Genomic DNA, 14,497 nt, shown 5'->3' with positions numbered 1-14,497 from the left:
ATAGCAACATGGACTTTACTTTTTATGTTAGTGCATAGGGATAGATTTCTTGACTGGTGTTGCTATGTTTGTGTTTGTCACTTGATTGTTGTGAAATATAACAGAAAAATTGTCTGAGCCTTGTTTCTGTAAATAGTTATTCCAGTTGCTTTTCTGTTGTTGATTTTTGTTATAAGTATTGTAAATTTGATCTAGATCAAACTGTAAACATGAGTTCTAAACAGGCACTTATAACTTTTACAACAGGCTCTTATAAAATAAAATTATCCCCTAGTAGTGTGCTCTCATATCCACTGAAAAGACTTGTAAATTTTGTTTTGATTGGACTGAAATAGAAGAGAATTTCAAAGAGATTTCACCTATAATTCTAGTGGTGGCTATCTTGTACAGGAACTATTAAAAGTCTAGACTCATTAGAAATATATATAGAATTTACTTTCTGAGCCCATGAGAAATAATATGGAATTTGTTTATAAAGTTACCACACTTCAAATGTCTGTTTACTTATTTCAGAAATTGAAATACCCTGATGGTGTTCTACTATTTCCCATGGGGATACCTGTAGTCTGTAGGTTATGGCCAAAAACCACAGATTATTGCAGCACTGAAGGAAAATATTTCTAATACACTAAGATCAGTGTTTTATCTTAAACTTTCAGTGTTTTATCTTAGCCTTTCAATAAAACATTCAAATAAGAATTTATTTATCTGTAGATGTTAATGGCAATGAGTTTGAATAATAGATGAGTTGATTGTATATTGTTTCATCTTCCCTATGAGTCCAGACTTCTGTTACACCCTGTAGTTTAACTGCCATTTTTCTGACAAGCTGAATAATTTATCTAGATTCTGTTGAAGCAATAGCATAGTTTTTTTTTTTTTTTTTTTTCTCTCTCAAAAAAAATAGTAAAAGCATGTTAAAGTAATTTTTTAAAAAATTACATGAATTGCTGTTTATTTTCATTAATGAATTCGTTATCAGGTATGCCAGTCTGTAAAACAGCACAGACTAGCATATCAGCATTCTTCTCTGTAACATGCTACTTTTTCATTGTACTTGTATGGTGTACAGCGAATTAGCAAAGTCTTTCAGTAAGATGGCAAAGAAATATGATGTAAAATATGCACATATGCACAAGATTTTACGTGTCTTATGATATCTGAAAAAGTCAGTATGTTTGGCTTTTGTACTGTATGTAGATGTGATTTTTCAGTTTCAAGAAATGGAAAATACTTAAGTTTCCCACCACTGCAAGCCATCTTTTGGGGGAGTTTAATCTCTGGAAAATTAAACTCCCCCATTAAATACATTTTTATCTGATTGCCTAACTTTTTCTCTATAAATTGTCATCATATTCATCACACTTATTTGGCCTGTAGTATGTCTCCCCAGTCACATTTTTGCTTTTCTAATACTTATTTCTTACCAGACTGACTCAATATCTTGGCAGTTCTTATTTTATAATCAGAAATTTGCAAACAAATAAGCATAAGGATAGCATGCAGTTCATAGAAAGAAATGCAGAAATGGATATAGCATTTCATGGCAACAATGATGTCACATTTGAAATCTTTATTTGCATTTTTTGCTATAGAGCACAATGATCTTGTTTGGGTCGTGCTGATCGTGCAGGCATGTTCAGAAATACATTTCCCTGACAGTGAAATAGCAAAAAAAAAAAAAAAAAAAAAAAAAATGGTTGTTAAAGAGCAAAAACAACAGACGTTAATTAGCAAAATTGCATGGATAGGGATAGAAGAGTGGTGATGTCTCTAAAAAAATAAGCCATTTTTGATTACCATAGATGGAAGTAATCAAAGCTATATTCTTTTGTAGTGAGGTGACCTTTCGTTAAAAACAAAAAATGAGTATTGAAAGCAGCTTACTCTCAGTACCATCATTGGAAAGTAATTTTACAAGTTACAACATTGGGGATTTTCTTTTGAACAGCCTGAAATCATTTGGGATTGTTTAAAAAACTGGCTGGCACTTAGTATGCACCTATTGGCCTAAATATTGGAGTTGCAAGGGTTAAAAGAGGAGATTGAACAGTTGGTGGTAATAGGTTCTCCGTATCTTTTCTAAAATGATTTCAAATTAGAAATGATTTGACATCATTTCTAATTTGAAAGTTTTTGTGGACAAATTTCCATTCTTCTTGGTGTCATTAAATTTAGAAAAATAGATGAAGAATAGATGTTTTGCAGCGTTAGTTCTTAGTTACAGTGTGAAACCTACCAGATGCTATTATGAAAGAAAAACAATTGACATATAGTGGTCCTAGGTCGAGGAACTGACAAGTGCACAAGGAAGTATGAAATAATTTATTCCAGGTCTTTCTTGGAATTTTAATAATTCCTATTTAAATATTCACTGCTACTCATAGCAATGCTGAGTGTTAGAGAATATTCAGCAAGGTTAAAAAAAAAAAAAAAAACCTGAATCAGATCTCTTTTGGATGAAACTTTGAAAATTGCTCTTAACAGCCAAGCCTAAACAACAGCACCATTGTTATAAACAAACTTTGACTCACATTTCTGAAGTGGGCAGAGTCAACAATGCTATCTTTCTTAAAGCAGTCATAATATCACTTGTTTAACAGACAGTCCAAAAAAAATTTCCACAGACAGAAAAATTCTAAGTAAATAACAGTCCTATGGCTGTATTTTAATATAAAATGTGTATTTTGTCAGTGAAATTTAATTTGTTTTTCCCTAAAAATCTGTTTTCGTCTTGCTTTTTGAAAGTAAAAATTTTGTAGCTATGCATTATATGTGTCATATTGTTCATAGCGTCCAGTGTCTTTTGATGATTCATATTCATTACATGCAACTTTTTTGTTACTGATTTCATCAGCTTGGTGTCATACGCTTTGGTCTAGATCAGGAAAAATAACATTTTAAAGATATAAAAAGATGAGTAGCTTTTAGAATTATTTCTTTGAACAGTTTCCATTTAACATTTGTTCTTGTTCGATTCACCAGCTGTACCCATTTAATTAAATTTAGATGATGTCCACGGCCATCATAATTTCCCTTTTGAAAAATTAAAACCTTTTTCTTTACCATCGACATTACTTGCCACTTTAGATATGCACCACATTACTGCATTATGATCACTACCTGCAAGTGGTTTATTAGTGCAGAAGTTTTCGGTGTCATTTGAATCCTTGTTAAAAATTTGGTCAAGAATATTGGTCTTCTGTGTGGCATCTAAAATGTCATACAGAAGAACTGCTGCTGTGAGTAGCACCATACCTGAAAATCCCAATTTATACCATACCTGAAAATCCCAATTTATCTCTAGAAAATTAAACTTCCCTGTAATAATATATTTTTATCTGCTTACTCACTTTTTTCTGTATGAATTTTCATCATATTCATCACACTTATTTGTTCTGTAGCATGCTCCCAGACTGACTCAATAATATGTTGGTAGCACTTATGATTCATAATACTGTTGTGTATATTTTATGGTGCTGCATTTAACTAACTAAAGATGTTTTTGATAAAGCTCTGGAGCATGTTTAAACTTCATGCAGATACAGAATGCACTGAGAGGATGGGGAGTACAAATTAACACTTAGGTTAACACACTTTAAAATCTTGAAAGCCAACTTTATCGCATTGATTAAGCCAGGAAAATTTAAGCCATCCAAAAGCTAATGGCATATCAGTTAGCTTTTGGATGTGAAATAGTGGGTCAGAAATATTGGGCGTAGATTTTTCTGGCTCTTATGTCTAGGTCCTTCACAGAGGGTTGGCTTACTTACAAACTTCTCCATGCCTTAATATATGATTCTGAATTGCCTTGCTGTGTTTAATACAGTCCAACCACTTCAGAGTGGTTGGATTGTATTAAAAACACTTATGGGTTTGAGACAAAATCTTCATCCTGAGTACCACCCTGATGTGATGCTTGTGCAAATGGCTAATCCAAGAAGTAAACATTCCAATTTTTGAGTGACTGGCTAGATTTTTCCATTTTCATAACCATCCAGAAAAGGACTTGTCTGACATGGAAGGTTTAACTGTATTTAATAATCTAAAACTAACAGAAACAGTATGGACCAGCCAACTGCTGTGTATACTATTCTTACAGCAATTTTTCTGTGCATTGCTAGCTCTTCGGTGACTTGGTAGTTTCTCTAAGTAGAGGTGGTGAAAATTTTACTTTTACATGGAAATTATGTTGCTTTACTTTAACTGTTGAGTGACTTGGTCTGTGTACACTGGAGGAACTTGCCTGCCATCTAAAGAGAAAGCAGTAGACTGCTTATGGTGGAGAAATCTTCTAATAAATGAATCTCTTCTCTACAGAGATTTCTTCCCATTTCACCCATCCATTCACTCCTGTTTTGTTCTTAACCAGATTATCCAAAACTTGAGCAAAGTGCTTCTTATTCACTTCACTTTGGTTTTTGATTTTTGAAAATAAACTTTTTTGTGTCTAGGAGATTATGCAGATCACCATTTGACACTCCATTTCTTTGTTTACAGATTATATTTGAAACATCAACAACTTGAATGAGATCTTTGTATGCTTTAGATCTGAGCAGCTTTTTATCCATCAATTAACCAGTATGTAGTGAAGCTAACGTAGAAGAGTTATTCATGAGATGAAGTCTGAGTGAACTTTTTCAACAATTTCTGTAGTTTGAAGCATTTTTGCTTCAAACTACAGAAATCTTGAAAAAGTGAAAAATCTAGTGAAAAGCACAAATGAAATAGAACATAGTTATCACAAAGTGGGCTTTACCAATTCATGGGTTAATGTCACCTTTCTCCAGCCCAAAACAAAATTGAGGAAAGACGATGTAGGATAGACGTGCGGAAATTTGCCTTTAGCCAGCGGGTGGTTGGTTGGTGGAACAGACTGCCATCCCTTGTGGTGGAGGTTGATAGCCTAAATAAGTTTAAGGCTCAGCTGGACAGGTATTTTGAACGAACAGAGGGGTGAAGTGGAAGTGGGTTGTTTTTTTTTTTTTTTTTTTTTGGCTGATACTGCATAAGCTTGCTTTCTTGCATCAAATGCCTCTACTAATGCTAATGCTAATGCTAAAATTTAATGTTGCTCTTTGTTCCATTATAACATAATGAAAGAGCCACAAAACTATAAAACCATCCTGGCATGACTGTGTGCAAATGACCTCACGGAGGAAAAGCAGTCACGTAAGTAAGCTGCTGTAGCATGCTGCATTGTGGTCCTACATTGCATATAATTGATCCAGTCCTGGAACTTAATTATCAAACTTTGTATTATATTTTGTAATTTTTATTAATTAATTATTAATTAAAGTGCTTTTGGGAAACATCATTTATAATAGATTATTCCTTCTCAAGCTAATTTTAGCTTGAGAAGGAATAATCAGTCCAAATTTCCTAACAGTGAGGTAATTTTTCTTGGTGATTTTAATGTTCACAACTCCAGCTGGCTTCCATTTTCTAGTCACACTGACCCAGCTGGTCGAGATGCTAAGGCCTTTGCAATTACTAATGACCTTGCACAGATTGTTCATTTACCTACCAGAATACCGGACAATCCTAACCATACAGCCAACACGCTTGATCTTTTTCTCACAAACAACCCTTCTAAGTACACAGTCGAAGTGAGTGGTCCTTTAGGCACATCAGATCACAACTTGGTGATTGTCTCTTCTCCAATGGAGCCTTTATCTCATGGCTATTCCCAACCTCATATTGTTTGGCATTACAAGAATGCAAAATGGGATGACCTGTGAGATTTTTTTTCCTTCGTTGGATTACTGTTTCAACACTTCTGATGTCAACGTTTGCTCAGATCATGTCAGTGAAATTATTCTTATAGGAATGGAATCCTTTATTCCACACTCCACTTTAAAATCTCGTCCTTTATCTAAATCTTGGTTTTCCAATAAATGTGCTAAGACTGTTCAAGAGAAGAATGTTGTATATCGAAATTGTCTTGTTCCAATTCTTCAGTTTAATTTTCTGCCTACACCAAAGTTTGCAACAATTGTAAAGCAGTTATTAATCGGTCCAAACTAAACTTGGAACAGGCTAAGAGTAGAAAACTTCTTGCCCTAATGGTAGCGGAGCATTCTGGTCTCTTGCCAAAGCTATTGGCCGCAACTTTTGCCCATCTCTGCTCCCACCTCTGTCAGAACCAGATGGTTCTGTTGTCACTTCAGCCAAGGGTAAAGCTGACCTGCTAGCATCCCATTTTTCTTCCAATGCATGTATTAATGAACTTGGTAAAATACCTCCCACCATTCCCAACACACTCCATTCAATGCCTCCTGTGGTCTTCCGTGAAATGGATGTCAGAAGGATTTTGACGAATCTTGATGCTAAGAAAGCTCCAGGTCCTAATGGTATTTCTCCACTTGTTCTCAAAACCTGTACTCCTGTTCTTTGCCGGCTTTTTTTGCTTTCTTATTCCAAAGGTGATTTTCCTTCTGCTTGGAAATTTGCTCACATCCAGCCAGTTCCTAAAAAGGGTGACAAATCCCTCCCATCCAATTATCGTCCCATTGCAATTACTTCTATTCTGCCGACCGGACTAGCCAGGTGGTAAAGTGCCTGCCTGGCAACCTAAAGGTCGCGGGTTTGAATCCTGCCTCGGGCTTGGATCAAAGTACTGCAAAAACCTTGGGAGGTGCATTATGGCCACAGAAGCTGATGCGCCAACAATTACCAAAAAAAAAAAACTTCTACTCTTTCTAAAGTAATGGAGAAATCACTTAACCACCAACTCTTAAACTACCTAGAAACCTTCTGTCTGATCAACGATTGCCAGTATGGATTCCGTCAGTGTTGATCCACTGGTGATCAACACTGACAAATTCTGGCTTACCCATTTATGCACAAATTTAATGGAAAAGTTTGGTGAAACACAAGTAAATGCTCTTGACATCTCAAAGCCTTTCGATTGTGTTTGGCATAAAGGTCTTCTAAACACGCTTCCATCTTATGGTTTGTCAACTGTTTTTTGTAATTTGTTATCCAGTTTTCTCTCTGATCGCTCACTGAGGGTGATGGTAGATGGCTGTCTGTCTTCTAACTTCTCTACTAATGCTGGTGTCTCCCAATGTTCAGTTCTGTCTCCTACTCTTTTCCTCTTGTATATTAATGACCTTCCATTGACTGGAAATCCTATCCATAGTTTTGCCGATGATAGCACATTGCATTCCACTTTCCATTTTGAGAAACCTTGCCCTGCTCAATCAGCTTCAACTTCTCGAATATCTGCTACCAATTCCTTAAATGCCAATCTACAGGTAATTCTCCAGTGGGGCAAAGACAACTTAGTTGATTTCAATTCTTCTAAAACTCAGTCTTGTCTTATATCTTGCAAAAATGATTTTTCTGCTCCTATGCTTATCTTTGGTGACACTCCGATTTCTAGGCAAGTTGATATATCTCTTTTGGGGATTACCCTGACTTCTAATCTCTCTTGGCACAAGCACATTACAAATATTGCTTCCTCTGCATCTAAAAAACAACTGTTCACTCAGTACAAATCACAAATCCGCCCTACCATGTAATATTGCTCCCACATCTGGGGAGGTTCCCCCAAAACCTCTCTCAGGCTTCTTGATTCCATTCAGAAGAGGGCAGTTAGGTTAATTAATGACTCCTCTCTAACAGTCTCTACACTCGCTGTCTCATAGGCACACTGTTTCTGCTGCATGCCTTTTCTGCAGATACTCCCATGTGCACTGTTCTTCTGAATTTGCTTCTATTATTCCTGCTCTCTCTTTCAAAACAGTCCGAACACATGCCGCCACCAGCCAATGTCCATTTACTGTCCAACTTCAAACTTACCGAACCAACTTTTAATCTTTCTCGTTTAATCATTCAGCTGCTGTTTTCTGGAACAACCTTCCTTTGTACATATTTCCTGAAAATTGCAGTCTACAGAAGTTCAAGTCTAATGTCAACAAATATCTTCTTTCGTCTTTTCAACCTCCAACCCAAGCACGGTACTAAGTACTATAGGTTCTAATACATCTCGTGTTTGGGGTTTTCATTAAAAAAAAAAAAAAAAAATCAATATGAATTCTGTATGAATACATCCCATCTTCCTACTCTTTAAGTAGAATAATAGATGTTTTGGGGTGCCTCTTGTTTAAAAATCCCTTAACAAGGATTAAATACATAAATGACTACAAAAATTAAACTTAAATTTTTTTACCATTTACATTATTTTCCCTCATTTTATGATATGTTATGTGATAGTATTTTCATATTATGCTACTTTATTCATTGACCTTTTTAAATATAGTTAAAATGAAGCTATTACTTGATCCGAAAAGCAAATTTTTATTGCCTACATTAATTTTATTTAATAAAATTCACGTACACATTTTGAAGCTTTGGGCTCTCAAGTGTTTGCAAATTATTTTGTGTAGCTCTTAGCATTGCTAAGCATGGCCACCCTTTTGCTAGATTGTTATTCATAAAAATCACCTTTATCTTAGACAAGTTTTTTCCAAAATGCATGAAAAAAACTCAGGTTCATAAACTGCCATTAGAAATAAAAGCATTAGATCTTCTGAATTGACCTTTTAAATTGACTGTTTTAAATGGATTGTTTAAATTGCTTGCATTTTAAAATTTATCTAGAGAAATTTAATTTTTCTTTTTTCTTTTTTAGGATAATTTATATATGTATGGTGGAGTTCTGCATAATGGGACTGTTGTAAATGAACTTTGGATTTTTGATACTGAGTCTTACATTTGGTCACATTTTGAACAAAATGGCAGTAATCAGGAGTGCCTTACAGAACTGTGTAGTCCATTAGTAGTTGCAGGACATACAGCCACCGTTGTAGGGAATCAAATGATTGTTTTTTTTGGCCACAATCCTGTATATGGTTACCTTAATACTGTACAGCAGTTTAATTTAGGTGAGTAGGTGTGCCCATACTTTTTCTTTTGCATACCCATGCGTGCACACACACACACACACACACACACACTGAATTTTTTTTAGGTGTACATCAGAGAATACAGAAGTATGTAATTAATATTTGTGTGTGTGTGTGTGTCATACCTGATTTATTAATCTTGCATTTACTGAAACCATTTCATCAACTGTATACCTCTTTTTTTTCTCCCAAGCAATCTTGTATTGTAGCATTATGATTCACCCTTGTATTAACTATTATTAGAGCAAAAATTACTGGTAATTATATTCACTAGTGTTTATTATGTCATATTCACTAGTGTTTATATTACAGTGACGTACTTTTCAAAATATTCCTCCTGACAGCTTATAATATATTACTACCCAGTAATTAAGTTTGTAACACCAGTGCAATTTTTCAAAAAACTCACTTATCTGCAGGTGTTCTCAGAATGGTTTTTCTGCTAATTGACTCTGAAGAGCTCAGGAAAATGTGACTGCATTTTTCAGAAGCCTATGCTAGAACTGATAGGCACTGTATGGCAACATTGCTGATGTACCTAAAACAGGTTCCCAAAGTGTGGGGCTCACTTGGTTTTTTGGGGGTGTGTGTGTGTTGTTTTTAAGAAGCACTTTTTTAATGAAACATGGACAAACCATCTGATCCAGGTAAGAAATGTATTTTATTTCAACTTTTGAAATTAAATGTATTGAAGTATATATTAATTCATAAAAGTATGTATACTCAACAAAAGAATATATCAAATCTGTTTATGTGCACTTGTTCTGGTAGATAGGGTGCATAAAATGTAGGAGATATTTTAAGGAGTCACAAAGCATAAAACTTTAGGAACCTCTGACCTAAAACCCTACAATAACAACTAGAACTGATTATCAGTCACTTTTTCACATTTTATACACAAATAGCTATTGAATAAAATTAAGTTTTTCTTTATGCATTGGAGAATCTGAAGTATGAAATAATTTTCAAAACTCAGAGATTATGCTTAATGTTTAATTAAAAAAAAAGTGAATAGATACACTAAGCAAATTCCTCTAAATAGACTATACAGGCACTCCCTGGCTTATGCAATACTCGACTTTACGTAAGTTTTTGCCAGCCGGTGCAAACTTAAAAAATCGTGGAAACGTATTTTGCATCCCGTAGGAATAAATGGAGGTATCGTGAAAATATCATAATGTGAACCCAATAACACATTGTTTTTTTTTTTTTTTGGTAATTCGTTCCAAGACCTCAGAAGTTGAAATTTTCGCTCTATAACTAAGCTGTTTATCTCTCTCATTTTTATAATGGAAATTGCACTACACTTTCATCGTTATCATATGTTCCATTATAAGAATCAATTTTGAACGCCATTGTAATATTTTTCTAAAGCACATTTCTGGAGGTCACTACCATAAAAACAATTTGCACTTTCTGGTTTATTGGGCTTTTCTGTTAGTGCAATTTATTATAACCGGGTAGCAAATCGAGCTTATTGCATTTGCGATAATACTGGTAACTAGAATTCTGTGGGTTTTTATGTTACGGTATTATGAAGAAATGAGTTCCGTTTCACTGAAATCTTCAATCATATAAAAAACATAATAAATTTTCAGAATACTGTCTTCATTCCTATTTACTTATTACAATGGTGAAGGGAAAGGGACCAACGGAAAGTGATAGTACTGGCAGTGCTAGGAAACAAAATAAAATTGATTTAGAAATAAATAAAAAAAAAAGGTAAACTGCAGCCATTATCAATCCACTGTGGGATGGAAGCCTCCTCAACAATTCATGCTGAGGGAAATGGACCATAATCTGCCACGCTAGTCCAGTGCGGGTTGGCAGATCGACCATATTTAGCAGTCAGGCCTGAACCCCGGTCTATTCAAAGAGCGTGTGTTACCGCTCCCGACCACTCGGCTACAGAGGCCTCGAGAAGTACGAAGCAGAACAAAGTTTGTCATCTATTGCACGGAATTGGGTTTCACTGCTTCAACAGTGAATACTCTTTTAAGGGACAGTGTGTGTATAAAAGAACATGTTAAAGGATCAATGCATTTAAGATCAACAGTAATAACAAAACAGCATCAGGTTTCGAAGAGAAAAAGCTATTAATAATATGGATGGAAAATCAGATTTAGAAGCAAGTGCCCCAGAGTCCATTAAACCATTCAAGCAAAAGCAAGAAGTATTTATGAAGATATTAAGGATAAGTACGGCAAACCCCAAGCAAGTTCGTGGCAAGCAATGGGTGGTTTAATAAGTTCAAGCATCACGTTGGTTTCCAAAACATTAAAGTATGCAGTAAAGTTGCCAGTACTGATTATGCAGCTGCAGAGAAATTTTGTGATGTGTTGGAAAAAAACCCCTTCTAAATCTCCTGCATCCTTCAACTTTTGCAGCAGCATGCTTGTCAGCTGGAGAGTTAATTCTGGCAACGATGCTTGGAAGGTAAAACTTGTTGACATTATGCCTGTCTCCTCTCTCTTTTTGTAATTTTGTACACTTTTGTAATTTTTCCTGCGTATGAGAAAAAATTGAATAAATAATTCTATTTACATGTTCGTCGAACATTTCTTTTTTGTTTTAATCAAATTCAGCGCACATAGTTGCGAGTGCTGCATAAGCATTTAGGGAAATTCCGACTTACATAGAGGTCCACGGAATGCAACCTTTACGTAGGTCAAGGAGTGACTATACAAGCACAGAGATTGTTTGTTTTTAACAGTAAGGTGGAAGTAGCAATTCTCAGTGTTGATAAGGGAGTTTAAAGAAGCCCCAAACATCGACAAATTTGTGCTGGTGTAACTTAATTTGAGCAATTTGTTTAGGTGTATCTATTCATTTTTATTAAACTAAAGATTATGCATAATCTCTGTGTAAGATTGGTGTGTTATTTTACACTTCAGAATTTTGATCAACTCTGGAGTCTATGTTCTTCATACAATACAAACACTGGAGAATGTTATTGGATTTATCATCTCAGTTCAGAGTAATTATAATATTTATTTTTTAAAAATATCTCTCTCTCTCTCTCTCTCTCGTAATCTATAAATGTGTGTAGCATTTGTACTGATAGCAGATATTTATTCTTTTATGTAATTTAACAGATTCAAGAAAATGGCATCTAGTTCAGACTAGAGGAGCAATAGTAAAAGGTGGCTATGGTCACAGTAGTGTGTATGATAACTACACCCAGCAGATATTTATCTATGGTGGCTATCATTCCTATGGATCCCAGTCAGCATTAGTAGATTTGTTATACTCTTATGATCCATATAATCAAACATGGTAAGCAGAATTAACATTATTAAATTTCACCTTTAAAACATTTAAATCAAATAATTAGTATAATGGTGTTAAAATGAATTTGATAGTATGAACCAGAGCTATAATGCTCAATACGTTCTACGTTCTTGTCAATATTTGTAAAAGAATAAGAGAAGTCAATATGATACGTAGAACACTTCCATATGATAATCTCCAGAAATTAAAACAAAAATAATTAAAAAATAGGTTATACTCCAGGTATAACCTATCGATATACACAATTATGGGGGATTTTTTGAATACCTTGGTGCAAAATTGTGTTAGATTAACACTAAGATACTCGACCATATTTCGTTACCATATTTCTTTTATAAAGTATTGCTTTCAAAACAACATTGTTCCAAAGTTTGCCATGATCAATTTAAATCATAAAATTTTGGGCATTAAGCAACTAGCACTTACCACATTGCGTAATATAGTTAAGCTTGCCTTAAGATTTCGGTATTCTAATAAACAAAAATACCTTTCCCAATTGGGAAACTTTGCGACAAATTAAATTATCTGCATCCTAACGATTGGTCTGTATTGAAGACCTCCATAGATTTGCGACGTGAAGCGCAGGCCTCAGAAATAAAAAAACAGACCCATTAACAAATTGAATACATTATTGGCAGGGTCAACACACATTCATACGAGTTCTAACACATTTTTGCGAGCTTGCGACCAAATGCATACAAGTTGTATAATGACCCCCACCACATACGCACAACGGTCTACCGCAGAATACTTCAGCTAGTTTGCAAACACCCCGTCACCCAACATTCAACGAACCGACATATCAACAGGTTACAAATCTTTCCTCGTATACGCTATCACAGGACCAGATTTCACTTTTATCCAAAGGATTAAATTACAATTTACTACCTTGAAAACTACCTAAAAAACAGTGCGTAATTAATATTGAATTTGGACTTTGTAATGTTCCACAAAAAATTTATTTATTCAACAAGTTAACCAGGTGGTGAATAACATAAAATAAATGCAGTTTCCTAAATGGAATACACATGACAGTTCAGCTTTACGTGAACATCGGAAAATAAATACATTATTATTCAGAGAGCTGATAAAGGAGATACAGCGGCAATACTCAATAAACCCAATTATATTAATAAGTTAGAATCAGTTGTATCAGATACCTACCTCCACTTATCTTGAAGTAGAACCGGTACTATTTACCAATTTGGTCATTCAATACAAAAAACGTTAACTACGTATTGATAAAACGACTACATCACTATGGCTCAGTTAAAGGAATTGAAGGCCAGAACATACAATATTCCTGCACTTTTCAGTCAGGTAAAGTTACATAAGACCGGATTTCCTATTTGGCCTATTGTTTCCTACAGAAACTCAGCATTTTCATCCTTGGCCACACATGTATATAGCATTATAAAACCCTTTGGACAGGTGATAAAATTTGGATTAAGAACTATGATACACTATTTAATAACCTTAAGGACTGTAGACTTGGTGATAATGATAATGTATTCTCACTAGATGTTACCTCATTATATATGAATGTAAACGTTGAATACACATTAGATATCCTTTGGGATATGTTAAATAATAACTCGATACCGATTAATTATACGAAGCTTCCTATTAAGGAAATTTTTCACTTAATTAAACTCTTAGTTGAAGCCAACTATATCACCTTTCGAGACAAAGTATACAAGCAAATTTTTGGTTTGCCAATGGGTTTAAACCTGAGCGGCTTAATATCGGAGATCTATCTCTCAACGATTGAACGTATACATTTGATGCCTTTTCTACCCTGTGTTGTCACATACACAGGGTATGGGAAGTATTTAAACGATGTTCTAGTCATTACCGATAGTACTGTCCAAGACATTTTACATTCGTTTAATAATATTCATTCTAGACTCAAATTTCCATTGGAGAGGGAGAATACGAATACTAAGTCATTAAATTTTCTAAATTTCATGCTTACTCAGGATGCGAATAAAATCAAATTTAGCATCTATCGTAAACTTAAAACACCGGTATGCTTCTACATTATAACAGCTATCACCCGTTCACTTACAAAAGATCGATTATCTTTAATCAATTTCTCAGTGCTTATAAATATTCAATGACGGAATCTGCTTTGGGCTCAGAAATACAAACATTAACTTGCAGATTCTTAAACAGGGATTACCCACTTGCTACAATAGACAGAATTAGGGTACAGGTTAAGGATAGAATACAAAAAAATACACCAACCAACAATAGTAATATCAAAAAATACTTTATTTCTGTCCCATATGTTG

At 34.6% G+C, this 14,497-nt stretch overlaps 1 protein-coding gene across 1 annotated transcript in view; it reads left to right on the top strand.

Moving 5' to 3' along the window:
* LOC150085411 (attractin-like protein 1) overlaps positions 1 to 14,497 on the top strand; it is a 310,470-nt gene that overhangs the window by 66,234 nt on the left and 229,739 nt on the right. Inside the window, exons 7-8 of the mRNA XM_090374560.1 lie at positions 8,639 to 8,891; positions 12,008 to 12,188. Coding sequence (XP_090230686.1) covers positions 8,639 to 8,891; positions 12,008 to 12,188 — 434 coding nt within the window. The remainder of the gene's footprint in view (positions 1 to 8,638; positions 8,892 to 12,007; positions 12,189 to 14,497) is intronic.

Source organism: Mastigoproctus giganteus, chromosome 5 (genome assembly GCF_048544385.1).
Source record: "Mastigoproctus giganteus isolate SK-2022 chromosome 5, ASM4854438v1, whole genome shotgun sequence".
In the NCBI taxonomy this organism is placed as follows: domain Eukaryota; kingdom Metazoa; phylum Arthropoda; class Arachnida; order Uropygi; family Thelyphonidae; genus Mastigoproctus; species Mastigoproctus giganteus.
Note: the sequence above shows the minus strand (reverse complement) of the source record. Positions and strands in the feature narration are given on the sequence as shown.